This window comes from Macadamia integrifolia, chromosome 14 (genome assembly GCF_013358625.1).
Source record: "Macadamia integrifolia cultivar HAES 741 chromosome 14, SCU_Mint_v3, whole genome shotgun sequence".
In the NCBI taxonomy this organism is placed as follows: Eukaryota; Viridiplantae; Streptophyta; class Magnoliopsida; order Proteales; family Proteaceae; genus Macadamia; species Macadamia integrifolia.
In genome coordinates this window covers 4,209,518-4,233,918 of record NC_056570.1, presented here as the reverse complement: position 1 = coordinate 4,233,918, position 24,401 = coordinate 4,209,518, and the positions used below count along the sequence as shown (strand labels likewise).

At 37.4% G+C, this 24,401-nt stretch overlaps 2 protein-coding genes across 5 annotated transcripts; one reads left to right on the top strand and one right to left on the bottom strand.

The window, feature by feature from the left end:
• Positions 1 to 258: 258 nt before the first annotated feature.
• LOC122060436 (putative glucose-6-phosphate 1-epimerase) lies at positions 259 to 6,057 on the top strand. The gene is made up of 8 exons (XM_042623526.1): positions 259 to 1,393; positions 1,582 to 1,656; positions 1,918 to 1,974; positions 2,062 to 2,225; positions 2,885 to 3,019; positions 3,809 to 3,911; positions 4,316 to 4,415; positions 5,700 to 6,057. The coding sequence occupies exons 1-8, from the start codon at positions 1,283 to 1,285 to the stop codon at positions 5,909 to 5,911; spliced, it is 957 nt and encodes a 318-aa protein (XP_042479460.1). The 5' UTR covers positions 259 to 1,282; the 3' UTR covers positions 5,912 to 6,057.
• A 3,203-nt stretch (positions 6,058 to 9,260) lies between these two features.
• Positions 9,261 to 20,485, bottom strand: LOC122061586. 4 transcript variants are annotated; one of them, XM_042624941.1, is made up of 6 exons: positions 20,335 to 20,479; positions 18,760 to 18,827; positions 18,526 to 18,618; positions 15,172 to 16,803; positions 14,285 to 14,683; positions 9,261 to 10,061 (listed from the first exon to the last, which is right to left on the bottom strand). In XM_042624941.1, coding segments are annotated over exons 3-6 (2,088 nt in total). In that variant the 5' UTR covers positions 18,527 to 18,618; positions 18,760 to 18,827; positions 20,335 to 20,479; the 3' UTR covers positions 9,261 to 10,005. The 4 variants fall into 4 exon arrangements, with proteins under 4 accessions (XP_042480875.1, XP_042480874.1, XP_042480873.1 ...); XM_042624940.1 differs by lacking the exon at positions 18,760 to 18,827 and having other exon boundaries at positions 20,335 to 20,485; XM_042624939.1 differs by lacking the exon at positions 20,335 to 20,479 and having other exon boundaries at positions 18,760 to 20,319.
• Between the last annotated feature and the right edge of the window lie 3,916 nt (positions 20,486 to 24,401).

Sequence of the window (24,401 nt, the reverse complement as noted above, 5' to 3'; positions counted from 1 at the left end):
CTACAATGGTCACTCATAATCTCAGACATTATTAAGACATTTTTTTTTTGGGGGGGGGGGTTGGGGTGTGTTTAATTTTTAAAGTATTATCCGATCATACACAGACGAACATAATATTATTGACCAGAAAAAAAAAAAAAAAGAAGAAGAAAGAAGACAAATAAAAAATTATTATCTTAATGTTAAGAGCAATTTTGAGTTTTGAGTCTTTTGACCGTTTGTACAGTCCCTGGCCCCTCCAAACGTACTTCACGTATCTCCATGTAATTTGTCTCTGCAATTGCATGCATGCAGGAATCCCAATGTGAAATTAAAACAGGGGAACCCCATTTTTGTTTTATTTATTTTTGTAATCAATCTTGTACCAGAGAGGCAGAGACACCTTACTTGCTTGATAACTATCAAAAAAAAAAAAAACCTTGCTTGATTGCTCATCCCTTTTTACGGTTACAGATGCTAAGCTTTGAGCCACTGACCATGCTATGTGTTGCCTTCCTCCCCTCACTCAGTCCCCCCCTCTCTTCTTCTTCTTCTTCTTCTTCTTCTTCCCTGATTCCTTTCTTTGAGAACATCGTACTATTCCGACTTTCCAGAACTGGGTTTTAGGGGGAAATTGTATTTGATTTATAGTTCTGTCTCTGACTGAAGGGTTCAGCAACTTCCAGTCTTCTTCCTCCCCTCTTTTTTTTCCTCTATTTTTCTAATGTTAGAGATCTAGGGCTCCTTGGTGGAACTGGGTTTTCTCGGACGAATTACTTTGGTGGTGTTTTGGATTGTTCTCTCCCAACCCCCTTATTCTTCAATTCCTGGGTTGTGGATGTTGCTTCTCTTATGGGATACCGAGTTATCTTCCTTTTACGGAAAGGTGTCCGATTTCAGGGGATCTCTGCATTGGGTTGTGTTCCCGTGATTCAAATGTGAGAAAAGAGAAATAATTAGTTGAAGTTTCGGGTGAGGTTCATGTGATTTACAAATTTCCACTTTCAGTTTTTCTGGGGTGCCTTGGATTTGTTCCCTTTCCCCTCTGCTATTGCAAATAATGGCATAGAATGCTTTATGAGTTGACCTGTTTGGTGGGTTTTTGGTTTTGATTCACGGGATGATAGGTTAATCACAGGAAACCTTTTGGGTGAAGTTCATGTGAACTTGGCTTCCTTTTTATTGATAGTTTCGTTCTTCACCATTATCAATCTTCTGCTTGAAACTCTTCAAAGTTCTAAAACAGGGGATTTTGTTAATCGTTAGAGCTTTTCTTGTTTTTTGTCCTCCCTCTGTTTTGGAGATGGGCCATTCTGCAGCAGTCTGGGATCAGAGAACTCCGGTTGAAGTTACAAAGGACTGGAATGGAATTGATCAGGTTGCCCTTCGTTCCCCAAGAGGAGCTTCTGCTCGGGTTAGACAAATTCCTTGCTTTCTTCTATGGTTGGGATTGTGAATTTTTTGTATTGAGTGTTGCTTTCTTTCTTGTCACTGCAAGCACTTAGATTCACTTATTGTAGACTTGTCTTTTTTTTTTTTTTTTTTAGCTGAAATGGGGATATTCTGGTTTTCTTCTTGATGAATTCTCTGTCAGCAATCCAGGTTAGTTTGTTTGGAGGTCAGGTTGTTTCATGGAGGAATGATCGTGGGGAGGAGCTTCTGTTCACTAGTAGTAAGGTATGTGGTTTCAGTTTTTCTTCTTCTCTAATCCAACAGTTTTACTGTCCAATTTATACAGCCCAATTCAAATCCTACTCAATTAGTTCTTTAGTCTTAAATTTCAAATTATAGGAACTTAGAAGAGATGGTATGATCACTTGACTGGATGGATCTGGATCAATTAACCCCATAGAGTATATTTCTTATAAGGATTGTTGGTATGAATCTGACTCATCAGAGATGATACCCATTTGTTTCTTGTTCTTTTATTTGCTGTAGGCCATTTTTAAGCCACCAAAAGGAATGCGAGGGGGCATCCCTATTTGTTTCCCACAGGTATTTCAAACTATGATTCTTGATATTAAGTCATAATATCAACACTGATCATCACTCACTAACAAGCTGTATTTCAATATTTTGAAGTTTGGAAACTGTGGATCATTAGAGCTGCAGGGATTTGCAAGAAACAAGATTTGGACTATTGATGATAATCCTCCACCTTTGCGCCCCAGTGATTACAAAGGCAAATCTTTTATTGACTTGCTACTCAAACCATCTGATGAAGATCTGAAATTCTGGCCTCACAGGTATGAACCTAGATATTGTGGAATAACTACTACAACCATTTTGTGGGTCTAATAGTAATAATTATTATTATTATTAGGGAAAAGTCAAGGTGCAGTGGCGCACTGCCCGTGTACTGCAAGTTGGCACTTGCTGTGTCTCTCTCTTCCCCCTTTGATATGACCCCCCTGCCTCTCCTGTTTGATGCTCCATTCCATGCCCCCATTGGTGCCACCTGCTAGCTTGCCACATGTGAGCAGCGTGCCTATTCCTCTCCCTTATTATTATTTTTTATTATTACTATTATATAACTTATTCATATTTATTGAAATTTGAAAATTTTCAGAAAATTTGAAATTTTAGACTGGAAGTTTGGGCTGTTCTGTTTTATTACTATAATTAATTGGTTGAATTTTGGTCAGCTTTCAGTGAAATTGTGTGAAAATTTTGTTTCAGTTTTCTGAAGTGAAAATAAGTAATTTAATTTATTCTAAAACCTTATGCTTTCCTCCAAAATCTACAGAATCCCCTATGCCGAAATTGGTCTATCGGATAATGGAAGCATATATTCAATGCTACTCCCCACTCCCCAAAAAACGAATAAGTTGACATTATCGTTTGGACATTTGCGTACTTGTTCATTGCAGTTTTTTTGTTGATGAAAAATCACTCGGATTTTCAGCTTTGAGTTTCGCCTTAGGGTGTCTCTCACAGTGGATGGAGTTCTCACCATGATATCACGAATTAGGAACATTGATGGAAAGCCGTTCAGTTTCTCATTCGCTTATCACACACACTTCTCCGTTTCTGATATCAGGTATTATTCATTCTCTTTTTTACTAAACTTGATTTATTCTTTCAGCATCATTTTTTTACATTCAACATTATTTCTTGTGCACCAGTGTCATTTTATGCTGATATTAGTTGTTTCATGCTGTAATGGGCATTGTTTTCTGGATCTTTTTTTCTGATAATGTAGAGGCCTAAGCTGTCAAACTGGAAAAAATTGCACCTGGCCAAGCTGTCTGATGAAAAGTTATTTTGTAGGGCCTGAACTTCCAAAAGAGATTCAAAGAAAACATAGAAGCTATAACAACCAGGTTGAATTACAAATATAAATTCTATAATTGTTCTTGGAATAACTTCTGAGTTTATTTCACCAAAGAGTGAACCATCTATATATCACCCTGGTAAGTTAACAAACTTTTTGGCAGAAATTAGGACTTTTCCACTAATTCTTTATAAGGATGAAAACTAAAATAGAAAATAATCAAATAACGAAGCTGATCATTATTTATTTTTTGCTGTTTTTCTATTTCTTTCGTAAGTGGTTGAACGGACAGAAACAATGTTCTGGTGCCAATATTTAGAAGGAATATGAATTCCAAACTTCTGATAATTTTTGAGAATTTACTAATGGATGCGCTTTGCTTATGTGCTCTGTGGTATCTCGACTATACAGGATGGGAACAACAGGTTTCTTTGGGTCTCACTCTCCCATCATGAACAGAAATCATAAGCTGTGTCAGAAATATTTTATTAGTTGGTGGTTTACATTTAAATTCTATTTGTTTTTGAGATATTCATACATGACTTACCTTCACAGTGAAGTGAGGATAGAAGGGTTGGAAACACTGGACTATCTGGACAACCTTTGCCAAAGAGAACGCTTTACAGAACAAGGAGATGCAATCACCTTCGAATCTGAGGTAACTTCTTTCAGTCTTACAGTAACCAAACATAAATGTTTTGCCTCGGCTTGGGAGTAGTGAATGAATCCGACTCTTCCTTCGGAGGGGAATTCGGAAATAAATCAGGAGCTTAAGTTTTGTATAAAAAATAATTTCTTCACTCTCTCAATCATCTTTCTTGTCAAATTTTTTGTTTTGCAAGTCATTACTTGCTTTAATTCAAATAAATTTTTTTTTTTTGTCTTTAATTTTCCAAGAAATTTTGTAATTTTATTTAAAAAAAAAAAAATCATGATTTCTTTTAGAATTTCAGTGAACCACAAGTTCATTTATCATCTATGCTTTAAGAGTGCCTAAACTAGAGCATTATTTAAGAACTCTTTTTTGTGCTGAACCGAGGGATTTGAGTTTCTTGTGTGCAGGTGGATCGGGTTTATGTCAGTTCTCCTAATTTAATAGCAGTCCTCGACCATGAAAAGAAGCGGACATTTGTTATTAGGAAGGAAGGACTTCCAGATGTAGGTAAGAGAGAATAAAAATTTGGAGGAAAATTTGAAAGCACCACCTTTTAGGATGCCTGATTGTTGGTTTTATCTTCTTTGAGTACAAAAATTCACTTGGTTGTGCTTAGATGGGAAGTCCACTTTCTGTGTATGTAAAAATTTTTGACAGCGTGTTATCCCTTTTTTATTTGGGTAAGCTACCTAGTATGATCAACCATTACCTTGTATGCTGGTCAGTTTCCCTCTTATACAGATTTAACTTTGTATGCAACACGTACTGACCATTCAGGTTTTTCTTCTCTGTACTGAATTTTTTTTTTTGGGACAAGGGGGGGTCGGCAATTGGAACCCAAAAGATCTTAGGCCATGGCATACCTATCCTCACCTGTATGCCAGAAAGTCGTAGTCCATTTTCCACCAGCTTGGGCATTTTCAAATAAAATGTCAAACCTGTGATTTTAATAATCTTTTTTATGGTTGTCTTGAGGGGGTCATAATGTACCAAGTGTGGGCCTTGGTGCAATGGTAAGGTTGCTCCATTGCAACCTAGTGATCGCGGGTTAGAGTTTGGAAACAGCTTCTCTATGAAGTGAGGGTAAGGCTGCACACCACATGTTATGATCCTCCCCAGACCTCACAGTGGTTGGAGCCTCGTGCACTAGGTATACCATTTTTATTGAGAACCTCATAGTTGTTGGTGTACAATGTCTTGTATTCCTTCAGAGTTTAATCCAAGGAGTATTGATGCAGTACCTCGATAGGCAGGATGGTGGTCCCGCTAGCCGGTTAGCGAGCCGTGGGGTTGCAAGGGGGTGTAGGGGGCGCAGCTTCCCCTCGAATTTCTTTATTTGAGGGCAATTGTGTACTTTCCGAATTAGGGTTTTTTCGCTATATATTTGTAGTGAGAGTTTCTTTCTCTGTAATGCAAGCAATACTGAGAGGTGTGAAGGATGAGCGCTGTAGCCCTATTCTCCATTGATAGTGAAGTAAAATCTCATTTTACCGGGGACGTAGGCAATCTTGTCGAACCTCGTAAATCTGTGTTCATTGATTGTTCTTGTTTTTCCATTATCTTCTGCATCGTTTTAGGGTTGCATTTTTACAATAGTTCAGTCATGCTTCTTTCTCATTGTGCATTAAAAAAAAAAGGATGATCCACACCATGCATCTGCTCCTTTCCAGCCCGCTTTATTGGTGACCTATTTTAACATCTGTTTGTTAATGAATGATATGATTTCTTATTCTTTTCATCTTCTCTGAACCTTTTCTTTCCTTGTTTAAATATGTGGTTTCCATTCTGCAGTGGTTTGGAATCCATGGGAGAAAAAATCCAAAGCCATGATAGATTTTGGAGATGAAGAGTACAAACAAATGCTGTGTGTTGATGGTGCAGCAATTGAGAAATCGATCACCTTGAAGCCCGGTGAGGAATGGACAGGGCGATTAGAGCTCTCTGTTGTGCCCTCAAGTTATTGTAGTGAGCACCTCGATCCCCTTCAAAGGAGCTTGTTCTAGTGACCATAGCTGTTGGTGTTTGCTATGGCATTCCTTCACACCTTTTTTTTTTTCCTTTTTGGGAGTCATGTAACATTATAAACAATTTTCATAACCATGCGGGTGCAAAATGCTGAAACAAAATAAAAAAGTTAGTGTTTTTTTAATTGATTTGTAATTTTTACTCCCCCAGAGAGTACTCAGTTGATATTTATGACCTGGTTCATGAGGTTGTCGGGTTAATATGGATCCGTGGGACTAGTCAAACTGTAAGTCCTGGATATTCGTTGTTAGCAAAAAAATAAAATAAAAATTATATGTACTAAAAATGTAAAAATTTTAAGGATAAAGAAAAAGTCATGAGTGGGTGGCCGTGTAGATCCCTCCATAGATTCTTCACTTTGAGGTTGCTTGATGAAGTCCAAGTATTTTCTTGGATTCTGATTTTTTGCATGTATCTTGTCCTCATAATGCTTCTTAGGGCTGGCATTCCTTTTTAATAGTCAGAGGTTTACTTCTCAAAGGTCACATTATTAGGTGGGTCGTCATCCAGCTCCTAGAGCTCCCTATCCTTTCCTATCTAATGCTCCTCTGACTGTGGCTGATTTTATTGGTCACAATACCAATACTTGGAAAGCTGATCTCATTCCATATTGGTTGTCTCTTGGGGTTGCTAATATCATCTTATTGATTCCTCTCTCATAACAATGTGAAGGATAAATATATTTGGGCTCTCACTACTTAGGGTTCTTTCTCCGTCTCATCAGCATATAGACTTGCTCTTCCCAACAATATGGAGGATATAAATCTTATTTGGCTAAAAATTTGGCATATTCAAACTGCCCCTAAAGTAAGATTTATCTTATATAAATTAATATTTGATAGAGTTTCACATTAGGAGCGGTTAATAAGTTGGGGATTTCACCTCATGGGAATCTGCCCCCTTTGTTCAGATAATAGTTTAGTTTCTTCTGATCACCTATTTCTACTTTGTGTAGAAATCCCTTTAGGTGTCTATGTATCCTTTATCATCTCTCGAATTTATTTGTTATCGTTATCGTTATATCTGCTCTCTCTAAAAAAAGTGAGAGACTTGCTCGAGTGTTGTGGTTATCTACTGGTTTTCCTCATCAAATGGCTTCCTCTCTTTCCATCAGGGACTGGATTACTTATATTCTAAACTTAATTGGATTGGCAACAAAGATTCAGTTAAGCAATTTAATGGCAAGCATTTGATGGTATATTTGGATTGCTTATATAGAAGCAACATTTCACAATATAGTTCCCAATGCTCTAGCTTTTCGGAGAAGATTATTAACTATGTCTGTAGAATCTTATGTGCAATTCCATTCTAAGGAGAGAAGATCTAGGCATATCATTTATCTTGTTTGGAATCCTCCTCATGTCAACCACATTAAAGCAAATGTGGATGGTTCTCTTAGGATGTTTCGGGTTTCACAACAGACCCTAATAGGTTTCCATATAGACAACTAGAACATGGAGTTGAATCAAAACATAAAAGATTGATTTGTACCTTACACCTGAGTGTGTCGATGACGAAACGATGTAATTCCTTACAATTTCCTTCTCTTAGCTATGGATCTTCTACAGTCCCTCATATCTCCTTGAGCTCTCTCACTTTAATAGTAAAGTGGGGAAAAATGAATGATGGCTATAAGGACCCAAAACCTAGTATTTATAATACTGTCATGCTCCCAAAACCCTAAACCACAATGGGTTGGGTCATCATATCCCTAAACCTGAGAATGGATTAAATCGGTTCATGCAACTTGATTTTCACCCATTTAATCAACTCAAAATAATTAATTAAACCTATAAATCTAATAAGGCTCTAGTTTAGGTAAGCCAAGGATTCATCTCTTGTTTTGCTGAACATATTGGCGTTTCCTCTTCTAATGTTGTTCAAGCTCTAGCTATTCCTCAGGCTTTGGTAATTGCTTTCTCAAGACAATATTCTCACATTATCATTTTGAGTGACAATCTAACTCTTATGTTTCAATATAATCCATTTTTTTATAAAAAAAAAAAAAGTTTAGATCCCTCTCCTAGGTTTTAATTTTGAATACATTGGAATTTTTTCTTGGCTTATTTCTGGGTTTGATTCATGGTGTACATTACAAGTTGTTTACGGAAGAACCTACTATGATGGACTAATGAATCTTGGTGTGCCAAGAATCAATTAACAAAACGTGAGTTAATAAAGCAAACAAATCCAATCAATCTGCTTGATTATAAGGACCATGGCGGTTTACCTTTCATGAGCCATGACAAGGGTTAATAAGAATATAGAAAAGTAAACTAGTTAACTTCTCTTTTAATGTGTATATGCTAGGGTTTTTCAATGAACCAATGCTGGGTACTAAAACCAGGGAAAAGTATCATATCTTGTTAAGCATTTCCTTCATAGAGTAAGCTGATCCCCTGGTCGTATGATTGCAAGGGAAATTGAAGGGAAAGGTGATGAAAATTTTCAAACGTAAAAATAAATTTTTGTAATCATTACCGAATATGATTGTATAAATTACTTAAATTTCTTACCATATATAGTAATGATACATTTTAAATGTAATCGTCATTTTATTTGTCAAACACAAGGATTTATATGTAAAATAAAATAAAATTTAATAACCAAATATGGATTGATTTGAAATTTGTCACAAACATATCGAGTTAATGATTACAAAAGTTTCTTTATTAAGTTTGAAATTTTCACTTCCATTCCCTTTCCAAATGGAGCCAAATAGAAGATTGTGACCAGAATGGATGGTGAGGCCCTGCCTCTTCAACAGCTAATCAATACAACTAATAAACAGATACAATTTTTGCCTACTTCAATATGCCCATCAACACCACTTGCTGGTCCCTACGGTCTGGGGAAAAGAAAATTTCAGGGATGCTATTGGAGAGAGCCACGTTCTGCCCAGCTAGCCAGCACTCACAGTATGAGGTTCCACCATAGACAATGTGCACAAAAATCCTCTGCGGGAGGCAGTAAGTGGCAGTGGGAATCCAACGCCTGGGGTGCATGTCAAAGCCCTCCCAGCAGTTTGATCCTCACTGCCACTCACTGTTCACTGCAGAGGATTTGAGTCCAGAAATAATGTCATGGTACTTTCTGTGGCAACAGAAAAAGGAAAGTTTTCCCAGTAAGCGGGGCTGCAGAGATAGAAGCCTGCAGATATATTGTTCCATTTTGGCATGGCTAAATTAGTTCCATAATCCAGCGCAGTGGTCTACAAATGACGCAGGCCTGTTTCCAGTAACTTATAATTGACTCCCATGTATACCATTTATGACCATAACTGCAAAACCATTCAACCAGACACTGCCTATATATCCAGGGAAGGGATTACCTGCATCAAAAAGCACAAAAGGATGCTCTATATATCATCAACAGATTCTGGAAAGAGTAATAATCAAATTACAAATCATCCAAACACTTAGGGTGCATTGCACTGAATGGAGGATACCACATCTGTTACGCATAAGACATCTTCTACCTAGAAAACTTTTCCAACAAACTCTGGTACATATTCCAGATCATATTACCTGTACACATTGTTCAAATTGGAAACTGCACTTCATTGTGTTTACAATGTTAATTCTAACAATACATGACATAAGTTACAACTGATTAGCCTTCTAAGCTGCAATCACAGATTAGCTACAAGTTAGTAGTATTGAGAATATAGGATCTACATGTAGCAACACTGATTCACTGTATATTACAAGTGAAAAACCAAGTAGTCTTTCTTGTGCTTCCTCTTTGATAGTTGAGAAGTTAACGTCACCAACGTTCACCATGGCCAATTACCTAGTATCTAGGCAATTGTGGTTGGGTTACCAAATTAGGATACTTCTAGTTTCATAAATACAAAACATGGTGATTTATGAAGCATGCAACTGGATCGAATGCAATCCAGGTATGTATGATCAACACAGTTGGTTTTCTGGATCAATATTCTTGTTACTGCCGTTAAAAGAGATGAGGTCAACCTTAGTATGGGAAATAGGAGTGAGCTCCAGATTATAACAAAAGAAACCTTGTTCTGTTCCGACAAATGTGAGTGGAAGAGTACGATCCAACAGCAACACTAAAATGTGAAAACAGGTTTAAGAAGGGAACTCAGCCTCTCTGTGTTACTGTCATCTGAAAGACAATAAGGTTGAAAGGTTGAGAACAAATAGTAGCCAAAATATTGCATTCAAAAAGGGGAAAATAAGATAGTCAGAAAATTCAAACATCGATTGCTCATAAAAGGAAAACCATGCCAAACAACAAAATGAAAACACAAGCACATATTATGGGCACACTAATAATTTATATCCAAGGTCGGATATGCTCGGTGTTGAATAACAAAAATTGCAAGATTCAAGATTGTTAAACAACCAAGAGGCACAATATTAATGAATAAGGTACCTAACTGCGTGTCTCCATTAAGCTAAATTAGAGCTCCTACTATGACAGGAAACATGAGATTTATGGGAGATTAGAAACCTAGAAATCTCAGTGACATGGACTGTAAATCACATAGCCAACAGGACATGTTTCTTTCCTCTATTCATAATGGGGTTATTCTTGCTTTTTGTTGCTACAGTTGTCTGAATATTATTTCTGATCATATATTAGAGTGCATTCTAGGGCAGCTTCTAATCTTCACTTGCAGTGATGCAGCCTCTCTCTTAAGCAAATGCAGTCTACTTCTTCTCTGCATTCATGAGATGCAAGGAACCTCTAAATCAAAGACCATTTACCACAGCAAGGACCCTGTAGCCCTTCTCAGTGCATCATCTCCTTCATTCAAATTCTCAATCACATGAGAACTAAATTTACGAACATTAAATTTGTTTTCAAGGAACTCTTTGTTTAATTAAACTCTTAAAATGCAACCATGGATATCATCTTCAAAGTTCAAAATTTTAGAATATTACGTGAATTTTTTCCCTTTTTGGTAATCATATCATTATGATGTTAAACAAGTGAAATGTTGACACGTTTGATTCAGTCACAAGAAAATTTCTGATAAATATTCAACTGCTAAAATCATCTAATTTATTTAATATTACTGTTGTGGATAAGTTTCTAGAAAAAGCATACACATGTTGTAACGCCCCGGCCCCATTAACCTTGCACAATATTGTCCTTAAAGGGGGGGAAGTGTAACGACCCAAGAATACGGCAAGTATCAGACCCGCCTGGGAGATTGGTGAGGTGTCCCCACCAAGAATACGGCAAGTACCAGGGGGTTTGAGAGATCGGTGAGGGTGTGTAAACTTTAGTCCCACATCTTACTGGGCTAGTTAATAACCTCTAGCTTCCTTAACATGGCACAATACGTTTTAAAGCCTTGAGGCCCATGGGCCAAAGAGGACAATATTGTGCAAGGTTAATGGGCCCCGGGGCGTTACAAATGATATCAGAGCCTACCCCGACAGCAACTATTCCAACCAACTTTTCAAAATTCAACTGAGAAAGCTAGAATCTTAGACTGATACTACATTCATGCCTCGTAAATCTAATATGACATAAAAAACAGGATTTACTTCTTAGCGTCACAAAAATAACAAGCCAACAACAGCTGACTAAACTTCAGGATTCCAAAACTTAGAAATCCAGTTTTGAATAGTGAGAGTCAAACCCAAAGGAAACGAAACTAAATAATGGAAATGCTAAAGGAACAGCTCCACGGTCATAAAAAAATATATAATATGATTTTAATATTCGGAGCTGCAAATTCCAACATAAATCAATTTGAACCATAGTTCCAAATTTCGATAAAATATTTTGTTTTCAACAAATGTTGAAACTAAATCACTAAGGATACTGAAGTTGACAAGATTTCGATTGAAATTTTGAAATGTATTGTTTCTGTAACATTTTGACAAAAATGATACATTTCCTTAATATAAATTCAAAAGTTTCAAACAAATTAGTGAGCTACGGTGGTTTTCACAAAGAGGGTTGGGAAAACTTGGGTTCTTGTAATTTCTGGCCAAATCTCTCTTGTGAAGCATGGAACAAGTTGTTGGCAAGTAGAGGAACGCATCAGAAACAACGATTTGCTGCATTGTTAGAAGATTTGTGCAAGATTTAAATTTGAATGTATATCACTTTTCCCACAAACCAGGGTAATACTTGGTGGTTGGCCTTCAATTTTTTATATGTTACACAACCGTAGCCCAATCTATGACTTCAAGGAGCTGGATTTAATTTTCTGTTTTAAAATTTCTTGCAACAAATATTTGGAAAAAAAAAGGGTTAATACTTAGTTGTTGAAGCTTGATTTTATATATGTTAGACACCATTGACTGATCTACGGCCTCACAGAGTTGGCTTTTTTTTTCCTGTCCTAAAAGTAATTATTTTAATTTTGAATTCTAAATATTATTTTAAAAAATTGTAGAACATTCAGAAAATTAGGGGAAAATTTTCCATTTTGGTTTGAAACTTATTTAAAGTTTATAAAAGTATTGTTATTGTATTACAACTAAAGATGAAAACTCATGCATATTTGAGTTGTTATAATTGATTTACATGTATTCTAATACTAAATTTAAATTTTGTGTGGAATAGGCCATATTAGAGAATTTATGCATTAGTGTGCAACGTATACTACCAAACTAAGGTCCAAAGTCAAGCTACCATTTTCTGTGTGTTTTTTTTTAACACCTACAAAATTTCACTATGTTTAGAGGGCCTACAAAATAGTGTTTTCAATAAGTTTTGGGACCTAATTTTTCCATTTGCGCCTTGAAACCCTTAATTGAAACCTGAAGCCAAAACCTTCCATCGTGCAGATGATATATTCTATTTGACAACAAATGACATGATACTCAATAATAGGAATTCGATTCAAGCACACCTAGAGAATAAAAACATAAGATGATAGGAAAGAAAGAAGATAAACAAAGGATCCCGAGTACCTATGTCCAAAGGCCCTCGACACATAAAACATCCCCAACTAACCAAGAATTACAGAAATAAAGGGATGATGATACAGCTAGCGAATCTTAGATTCCAAACAAGGAATCAGCAATCAGATCAACAACTCCACAAGCCCAGATCTAAACTATCTCATAGTAAATCAGGTTGAAAAAGCTAGCTGATTTTCTGGTTTCAGTAGCCTACATTGGGAAAATAAAGAAGATATAAGGGCTTCTATGGTTCTGTGAACAGTACCCGAAGAGAAGGAAGAGAGAGAAGAGAGGGATAGCGGACAAGAGAGAGAAAAGAGGAATCCTTTTTAGCTACACAAGTCAAATCTTAATTCTGTATTTATTCCATTTAACCATTATCATGGAGGGACTTCATATATTTAAAGAAAAAAAAAAAAAAAAAAAAGATTCTCCCCTAAATCTAGAACTCCTAGGTAGATAGAATAACTTGACTGACCAGGACTCTAAAAAATAAATTATTAAAAATAATTGTTAAAGCCTAAGTCTGCAGATAACTTAGGCCCCACACAGCTATCCATAATAAGACTCTTTAATGACTAAAATAAAGTCAACTATATAACCTAATGGACCCCACTACTAATTGAATATCTATTTTCGTACACCCCTTTAGAACCCCCCCTCCCACTTTTGGGCTTTATAATGCAACCCGTTACAAATAAAACCCAAAGAATTCAAAGCCCACACCCACAGATATTAAAATAGAGTACATATTTGAACTGGACCTGCTTAGATGAAGCTTTCTTAGTCACAAAGTAGCAATCTGGGTCAGAGCATTAGTTTCTCCTTCAATTCAAACAATGCACTGGCTTCTAGAAAATGTAGCTTATGGGTTTACAGGCATTGCAAGAAGCACTAAGATCAAAGAATAAGGACAATCAGAAAGGGATCTTCCTTGCTTAATTAAGGAAGTCTTCTCCCATATAGAGAAAAGAAGCTAAAACTGGAAAACATCACATGGGTGCTGGCAAATAAAGATGGTGATAGTTCAACAAGTAAAATGAGTACTCTGTAATGGAAGACAACAGAATGGAGGTGCTTGCATCGGCATTTCGAAGCTTTTATAATATTGACCTTTCATAATTTAAGTTTCATAAATTTGTTAAGAATTCCATGCATACGCATAAATAGCATAAGCATAATTTATAATTTTTTGCAATAAAAAATATACAAGCAAAAGTTCATTTTCTAGAACTTTTAGCAATATGCTGTTCATGCTATGTTTCTCACTAAAAGCAAAAAGCAGATTCCTTAACAAGATAAAATTACATATTTCATTCATATATACATGGAATGAAGAAAGAACTGCAACTTCTAAAGAAGGATCCAAACTAACGCACACTAAAACAAGATTATGAATGAAACCCCACATATTAAATACTACTATACTAGGTAATAAAAGTTGGCACAATCACAAACCAAAGATGTGGTCATTTGCACCAAATATGGCATTGCCAAACTGTCTTGTATTCAAGTCACCACCATCCAAAGCAGAACCAAACCGATCAAGCCACTGAGTTGGACTTGGGTTTTCCGTCTCTTCTACCCAGTCTGAAGTCATGTCTATGTCATCAACTAGAACAGGGTCAGTCTCTATGGGCCTCCCTTTAATCCGGCTTTCTAGCTTGAGGTTGTAATTTATGTAAAGAAGGTCATTCAAAGTCTCTTTATCAAGCCTATTCCGCTTCTCAGAGTGGATCTGCTGAAATGTGCTCCAATTTCTCTCAAAAGTGGAAGCACTGCAAACCTGACTGAGAATTCTAACCGCAACCCGTTGCAGTCCAGGGGCAGAATCACCATACTGTTCCCACCAGAGTCCTGCATGGTGTATCCACAGCATATTCAGATTTTCACAAAATTAAATAGACATTTAAAAGACTACACAAACAGATGACTGATGAATCTGAGGCAAGAATGTGCTAGATAAACAAACATCTAGAGACTCAATATCAAGACAGTTTACAAACATGACATGCTTTTGGAAAACTAGAACTTATGAATGCAAATTAAGGTTTATGCTGAAAGCATACTATGATGCAAGACGCATGAACCAACCCCAGCCGATCAGATAGACTTTTCGACAGATGGACCTCATTAGAGGACCAGCAAATCCAAACTCACCCAACAGAAACGCTGCTTATTCAGACAATTATACCAATGGATTAGGGTAAAAAAAATACTCAATTGGGTGTATATAAAAATCATAACACTTGCTTACATAATACATATCAAGAAAAGCAATGCTGTGGAAACAAAATGACAAGATTCATCTTGAATCAACATAAAGAAATAATGTGTATACATACCAGGTGATATTGTGTTGCGTGCCTCTCTTGCTAGGCTACAGCCAAACAACCCCTGTGCCTTTTTAAATGCAAAAATTTGTCCAGTCATATCATGCCTCAATTCGGGTGTCGGTAGAAGTTTCTCCAAAACATCAAGGAAATCTTTCTTGATCATGCCAAGAAATTTGACTTCAGGATTGTATTGAATACTAGGATTCAGAAATGCTGCTGCTGCATGTAGTGGTGAATGGAGCTGGTTTTGCCACCTTCTATCCACTATGTCTAAAAATGTCTTGCATTTATTCTCATCCATAATATAATACGTCCTAATAGATTCCTTGGCCTTGGTCATAAACTCATATATGGACCCCACAGCAGGTTTTCCACCAGAAACCTCTCTCAACACTTTCAGCAAAGGCTCTGAAACAGCTACACACTCTTCAACTGCTCTCCAGAAGTCATTATCCTCAAGAATTTCTATACAAGATATGCTCTGTGGTTTATTAAAATAAGCAGGATTAGTTGAATAATCTGGACTATTGAACATATGCTTCAGTCTCGACCTCTGCTTCAACATGGACTGCAAGGAGAGAAAATTGGACACAGACTTTGTGATACCGGTCCGAACAAGTTCTTGCCCCCCAGTGAATTTTTTCATCAGATCAAGCACCCATGTGTGATTGTATACGAACCTAGAAATAGTTTGGGCTTGCAGGATACATCGATTAACCCAATCAATCTTAGAAAAGTCTTCCAAGATCAAATTCAGACAATGAGAAGCACAAGGAGACCAGAAAATGGTGCTATAGTTCTGCAGGATTTGACTCCCAACACCAGCATAGTTCAGAGCATTATCCATGATTATTTGAACAACATTTTCTGGGCCAAAATCTTGAATGACCGAATCAAATAAATCAGCAAGCCATTTTGTGTTCTTGAAATAGGTGGAGACGTCAACAGATTTGTGGAAGAAGGTTCCAGACGGCGACGACACTAAGAAGTTTATCAGAGCTCTTGACTTATTGTCTGTCCATGTATCTGCAATGATCGTACAACCAGTGGTGGCCCACTCTTTCTCAATTTCCTTTGATTGTTGGCTCACTTCAGTTTTGATTCTTTCTAACCATGTGGTCTTCAGGGTTTCTGAAGATGGGCCTCGAAAGCCATGACCAGCTTTTGCTACTGCATCCATCATTAATTGATAGGAAGAAGAACGAGCAACACTGAAGTCCAGTTTATTCTCAAAAAAGAACAAAGCAATACTCCTGTCGGCATTTTCCTTGTCAAATGAAGGTGATGGGGCCATCTGTATACCAGAAGGAAATAATTTTGTGATTGGTGGCATTGCTTCCATAGATGTGAGAGCTTTACTTGCAGGCATGTTTACAGGAGGTTTAGTTTCTGCAAGCCGTTGCTTTTTAGCGCTAGCAGCTTCTTTCCCCTCCTCCTTCAGTGCTATAATAGTCCTTACCCTATCAGTTACTTCATCCCTTACTTTGCTACATGGATGAACACCTTTACTAGGCAGTCGAGAAAGATGATGTTTCAATCTACTAATACCCCCATTCAGAACTTTTTGACAAAATTTACATCGCACCTTATTTCCTTCTAACTTCTCACAGTACTCCCAACAGACGTCTTTTTCCCGAACCACTGCCATGAAAAAGTACATTATGAGATAGTAGTAATTTAGGAGCTTTGACCTTTTTTTTCTTGATTATCTGACTTTGTACAACACCCAATGGGTTTAAAAGGACTGGATTGACTACGGTAAACATCAGGCCAGAAAGGAGTCCAGCAACCTTTTTCTGTTTTTTTTTTTTGGTTGGATTTGGGGGGGGGGGGGAGGGGAGGGGAGAAGAGGAAAGCAAGATATTACAGATGTGTAAGGAGCAGCTAACTTGACTAAGGCATTTTCATAAACAAATATTTTTACTTAACCATTCATCACTCATGGTATAGGATATTTTCCCATCTGGTCCACACATAACTGGATCCAGACTCAGATTAGAGATGCCAAACATGAACACGGAACTTTTTTCTTACAAAAACACTTGATGTCCATTCTAAGGGAAGAAAAAAAGGTGTAAAAATATCATAAGAAAGGGGGAAAAATACAGCTGAAATATGATCAGCAGCTTGATCATGTGATATGTCTTTTCCATCAACTGGTATTCAGTTTAGGTTTCCCTGTTAGTGAATGACTAGTTAGTTACCTACTCCAATTGGGTTGTAGTCTGGTCCTAGTTGGAGTCCAACTCTTATGATGTAATGTCTAAACCTACTTGGAGTCTAACTCCTAGTTATGGTATGACTGCTAATCTGCCCTCTATATATAGAGGAGCTTATGTACTCTCAGTTCTCAGATTTGAATAATGAATGATTGCAGTCAATTGCTTAAACAGCCGGGATAGCTGTGGGTGAGATGCCCAGGCCGAGATAGCCAATCCCACCCACACTTGTCTTGTTTCTTTCCTTTTCTTTTCTCTGTTACTGCTGCTGTTATATCTGCTGTTACTGTTTACGGCTATTGTCAAAATCAGACCTGTTCACATCCTCAAAGTTAGAACCGACCAGCACCCATGGAGGAATTAGGAGAGAGATCGATCTCCTCTTCCTTCCCCAACTGATCTCTGATCTGCCTGGTCTTTTCAGAGGATGTTCACAACCACCCAAGGATCACTCGATCCTCTTCTTGTTGCTGCTCAAGCAGCCCTACTACAGTTCTTGAAAAATTCCCTCAGATTCTCTTTCCTAGGTTTGAAAATCAAGAAAGTGCACAACTCTCAAACCAACCGTCAAAAGCTCTTCATATTTGGGGTTTTTGTACCCTCCCTAGTCCCTACAATCAACCAAGTTTGCAGCTCAATTGGAGCCCCACAGCCCCAGCCGCACCTCTCTCTCTCCCCAGCCCTATCGCAGGTCCTTCTCTTTCCTATTGGGTTGGGTTTTGGTCTGGTTTTGCTGCTGCATGGCTATTGTATCCTTGGGGGCTTATTTGCTGGTCTTATTCCCTTGTTCTCCTGGGTACTTCTGATTATTGTCAAGTTAGTTAACTAAGTCTTATTTGTCTTGTTTGGAGTTGTGATACACTGCTGGGGTAGTTTACTTGTAACCTACTTTTGCATTACATACTGCATACCTAATTAGATGTCTCAACACGACATAACCTGACACAACACAACCCATGGCAACTCTACTAGCAAGTAAAGAACTCCAAAGACTTTTATAGATTACACAGTTGGGTATCCAAGTTTTATTGTTACTCAAAAAAACTGTCCTGGTTGTTAAGCAGACGAGTAGGGCTTTCCTAAGTGCCAAGAAACTGCAGTATGATATTGCATATGTATAACCAAATATCGAAATTGAACTTACTGATGATGTAGGAATAATATCTTCTCCAATTTATGACCTAGTAAAGCAGCAAAAATCGTTCAAAACATGAACCACCAAATGGGTTGAGCATCACTGCAGAAAAGATTCAAGAATAAAGAGGATTAGAATAACAGAAACAACAATTTGTTTGAAAACTCAATACAGATAATTTTGTAGCTGACAATAGAGCAAATTTACCACTCCCATAATACAGTATCAGGAACAATAACAGACCTGAAGTAAAAGAATGAATCGCATGGAGACACAATAGATTCTTCTTCAAGCAAAGCCACATTTGTACTCTGAGCACATTAAAAGATCACCGGACTTTTTACATGTCATTCTAATTTTTTTTTATAAACCTCAGGTGAAAAAAATAATAATAAATAAATAAACAAGCTTAGGTTTATGGGTGAACAAGTATAATTGAAAGTTAACAAATAAACAGAAAGTGATAATTTTCGCAGTTATACATCTTACTGATGCAATATATGAACATTACTCAAAAAGTTCCTTTCTCAATGAATGACCCTACAATGCAAACATTAATGTTACAAGACTAGAACCTCTACCATGAAATACTGGAATGGTCTCATTTCAGTTTCACATAAGAAATCTAACCTAAAATCTGATACCTATATTGAGAACAGTAATACAAGAAGCCAACAAGTTTATGATTAAAACAAATATGTGCCATCCAAAACTCCTCATAGTGGAATTAGGGACCCTTAGCAATCAGAAGATAATTAGAACGCATAGCGCAGCACCGCAAAAAATCCTACCCAGCATTCCAACTCTAGGAAGAAATCCTCCTTGTGATATGGCCCTGACCTGAAATCTTGTTAGTATTTTTTTTTTTTTTTTTAATTCAAAAAACCTTGTTCATAATCATGCTGCCTCTTTGGAAAAACTATTCCTACCATCCTACCATTATAAACCAAAACCACTTATATCTCTTCAATTCATCTTTCTAGTCTTCAAACTTCGAACTTTAATTTCCCAGCATTCCTCCATTTAAACATCAGATAAAACAAATTTTTATCTCGAATTAAATAGTTCTTGTTTATTTCCCAGGTGACTAAAGCACATCATATCAACAAAAGCAAACCGGCGATGTACAAATTATACCAAACGAAACTGCTTCTCCTAGTAAAGCCCATGTCTGAGTTATTTAACAATCTAGAGGAGACCACAAGTGTAGTCCATAACCACGAAACCAACTCTCCATCTTCCACATCTCCTTCTAAACTTGATGAACAGATGACCCAACTAAGGGCCCAATGCTTAGCAAGCAATTATGGGAGCCAAAGTCACCAACCAATTCACTTTGAATCATACCAATAACTACCCATAAATTATAAGTCGCCATAATTTGATTTAACCTCCACCATTTGATAAAAATTAATTTTTCAGGCATGAATTCTTCTGCAATTCCTCTCTATCTCTCTGAACTTAGTGGGTTCAAAATCAGCTCAGAAAGGTCTCATGACTCCCCATTTGCAGTCCAAAATTTTAGATCATGTTAGAAAACCAAACCCAGTAGATCCACAATTCTCAAACACTATAACACTAAAACTCAACTCATCAAGCAATCTCAGTACAAGATCTCAAAAACCCAACTCCTAAAATCTTCACATATGAACCCTAAGGAGCTGAAGAACTCAGGAAGAAAAGCTTCAACATACAAAAATTAGAAAATATAGGAGCAAGAAAAAAAGGCATAAACAACAATAAAAAAATCGATAAAAGACGAGAAAAAAGAAAGAAAAGGAGAGACGAAGGAGAGAAAAAGAGAGTTTGTAAACTCACAATCTAGAGAGAGAAAGAGAGATCTTCTCGCTGGAGATATACCGGAAATCGCAGATTCTGCAAAAATAGTTTTCTTATTTATCGCGAATAAAAAATTTTCAGTCTAGAAATGTAAGAAATATCGCGATATCTCGACATCTCGCAGTTTAGGGTTTAGCAATTTCTTTTTATATTTTTCACAGCTTTTTTCTCGTTGTTTTCTTGTCATTTATTGTGCTATGCGATATCTCGCAGATTAACCGATTTTTCGTGGTTGGCAGGTGTACGATTTCTCTATAGTTTACTTATCGGAGTATTTTGATTGGGTCTCGCCAGACTCGCCACACGAGTTTGAAGCAATTTGTCTCCGTCAGACTTAAGCGTTCTAATGTTAAGAATTGCCAAGTGGACGGTAGGACTGGATCCTCACCCCCACTTGGTGATTCCATCGTTGATGTGGTATCAAAGTATTGGATCACTATATTAACCCAAAAAAGAAAATATGTATTCGAATACCAATGATGAATTTTTCTCGTCTCCTTCTTGGAGACAACACAGTCAAGCCAAGCCCAGCCCTTGCCCCCCGCTATCATATAGTATTCATCTCTCCTTCATCTTGTCAAGGACTCAAGATGGGAGGAGAAATAGAGTGTGACTCTTCTATTACATTATGGAGAGAGCCATTCTCGTTGTGAGCGATCCATGAGACCGAATCAGGTTCATGATGTAAGAACAATCTTATTCGTTCTTGGTCCATGGATTTGAAATCCATTAAATGCAGAGAGAATGTGAATTCTAAATCCACGGACCATAAAAATACGCAATTGGTCTAGTATGTGAATTTGATCCAAATTCAACCATCACATCCTACCATAGTGCTCAGAGAACATCAATATTGTATTAATTATTTTGACTCATGTTCAAATATTTAGTAGATGGTGGGATCTAATGTGAAAAGACTAACTACTCTCCCCACGTGGGGAACTAACCCGGACTCACTCGCTTACCCATTCTCTTTGTATCCACAACTAGGGGTGTCAATCGATTGGGCCGGGCCGGTCTCGATCAGGCCTAATCGGGCCTGGTGGTGTGAAATCCCTACATTGTGAACGCCTGTTTACTTAAACGGGACTAGGTTTGGGGGGCATGATATGGTTTGTAATCGGGCCGATCGGTGTCAAGCTTTAATCGAGCTACCTTAAACGGGCCTTAAACGGGCTATGGACCTACTTAAGTCTGAACGGGCTCCCCCTAAAATCATTTTTTATGTGGATTAAATGTGCAAAAATCTTCCATTTGAACATAGTAAAAGTCACCCAAAAACTCTCCACAATTAATCATATATAAGATCATGGTTGCTTCTTACAAGAAAAAAAAAAAGAAAAAAAGAATGAGAGAGATTATGACAAGTACCAAAGTAATTGTTCTCCACAAGAACCCCTTCACTCACTCCCTATTCAAACATCTCAAAAGATTCTATTTTATTTTAGAAAAAATGATTGGTATGTCAGCGAATTACCCAAGAATTGGGTATGCTAGCAAATATAGACCATTGGATTATGGTGGTTGAATCTCTGCCTTTTATTTAATGTATTGTAGTACAATACATATACAACCCAATCATACTTAATACATATTCTGACCTGACATGTCAGCCTCCACTGACTTGTACCCTCTCCCTCTCGTCCTCGTAACTCACAACTAGTGCAACAGAGGAGCCTCAGAGCGCCTGCATCCCTTTCTCTGGTCATCTACAACATTGTTTGCCCCTGTTTGTGCCGTTCGAAGAAAACATCGCGGATTCCGTTTGCTGTCATTCGTAGAAAACATCAGATTCCGGTTACTTCTTTGCCTCCTCTTTAAGCCTGCGCAACAGAGGAGCCCCTGTCTCTGGTCATATGCAACCTAGTTTGCCTCTGTTGCTGCTGTTCGAAGAAAACGTCACGGATTCTGATTGTTGCCGTTCGCCTCCTCTTTAATTCCGATAAGGCCTCTTCATCATTTACCCTTTTTTTTCCCATCCACATCAGCGATTTGTGTGAACCCATTTACAGTTAAATTTGGACAGCCATTTTGGCGATTGGCAGCTGGTGTTAAAGAACTTTGTAATCCTGCTTGAGGTTGAAGAACTTTTCTACTCTTCCAGGTCCTTGGAAGTGCAAAGGAGCTGTAGCTGTGGTGGTCTCTATTCTGATCTTCAGAAATCCTGTTTCAGTGACTGGAATGCTTGGTTACTCGCTAACAGTTATGGGAGTTATCCTTTACAGCAAAGTGAAGAAACAGAGCAAGTGAAGAAACCGTCTGTGCTGAAACGGCATACAAATACAGGAATGTGTTTTCTTGTATTTTATCTTTTGAGTGATTTACATCCTTCTCCTTTGTAGTTTGCGTTTAATCCACCCCTTTTCCTACGTTTTAAAAAATCTCACATACCTCCCCTGTCAGATAACTCGATTAGTAAACCGTTAGTTGTGGATGTTAAAGTGCAATTCTACCCTTCTGCCTTTACCAAAATTTTTAGAGTGATTTACATCCCTTCCCCTGTAGTTTGCGTTTATTCCACCCCCTTCCCTTATGTTTTAAAAAATCCCACATACATCCCCTATCAGATAACTCGGTTAGTAAACCGTTAGTTGTGGATGTTAAAGTATGATTCTATTTTAACATCTGTACTAGATTCCTTGTTCGGGTCAATACTATTTGCAACACCTGTACCAGTTGCTCTTCCTTTCATAGCAATAGCAGTAGCATTAGCATATGCTTTCCCTTTGTCAATTGCATTTGCAATAGCATTTGCTGACCCAACAGAACCACTACTACCACCACTTGTTGCTCCAGTGATAGCTTTGCATGCACCAGAAGGCCTTCTAATTGTTTGTTTTTCCCAACGAATCTCCACATGATCATGTACTCTCTGTGCCATACCACCAACATCCTCATCACACTCATTAACATCCACAACTAACGGTTTACTAACCGAGTTATCTGACAGGGGAGGTATGTGGGATTTTTTAAAACATAAGGGAGGGGGTGGAATAAACGCAAGCTACAGGGAAGGGGGATGTAAATCACTCTAAAAATTTTGGTAAAGGCAAAATGGTAGAATCGTACTTTAACATCCACAACTAACGGTTTACTAACCGAGTTAAGGGGAATTATGTGAGATTTTTTAAAACATAGGGGAGGGGGGTGGAATAAACACAAACTACAGGAGAGGGGGATGTAAATCACTCTTTATATTTTTTATTATGAGGATCGCAGCATGATTCTTGGAGCTGAGATTGGAAACACATTAGTTTGAGGCTCGTTCAGAGAGATGGGAAGTTTCTAAGGGTGGTTGCCCCTCTATGAGATTTGAGAATTTTCTCAAATTAGAGCCGATGATTCTCTGAAACTCTAACAGCCCTTCTCTCTTCTAAAAAAAAAAACAAAAGCTGAGATTGGTGCTATTCAGCCGATTTCATATATTGCACCCTCCAAATTCCTTTTGTCGGAGACCGACGATAGGGTTTCCACCTGTATCAAGCATCAACCTGAACAGCCCGCTTAGGAAAGGCTAGTAAAATCTAAATAAGAGGACTCATTGGTCTGTCTTTTCTTCCCATGATATAGGTATGTGTACTATTCTTTTCAGGGACAGAATTGAGTCTCTGCCCAATTTATATTTTTTCTAGTCATTTTGACATTTCTTGATTAATTAATGGAAGATATTCTGATACGTTTTTACCATTATTTCCAACCGTTCACATGTTGACAACAGCCAGTTACTAACTTCTTGTCCTGCTACTGTAAATGTTTGTTTAAACATGTTTATCTGGAAAAAAGCTTGTTCTGTCAAGGTGATACATGTATCAAGGAAAAGGAGAATGCCTCTTTATTTTCATCACGTAACTTGTAAACTTAAATGAGGTTTATAACCCTCCTATAAACTTCAATAAGGGCCCGTTTGGTATCGTTTCTGTTCCAAAAATGTCATTTCATGTCAAAAACGAAAATTTCAGTTTCTGTGTCAAAACACAGTTTTTAAACGAAAAATAGTGTTTTAAAATTTCAGATTTTTATCGAGAAATATTTTTTTTTTTTTTTTT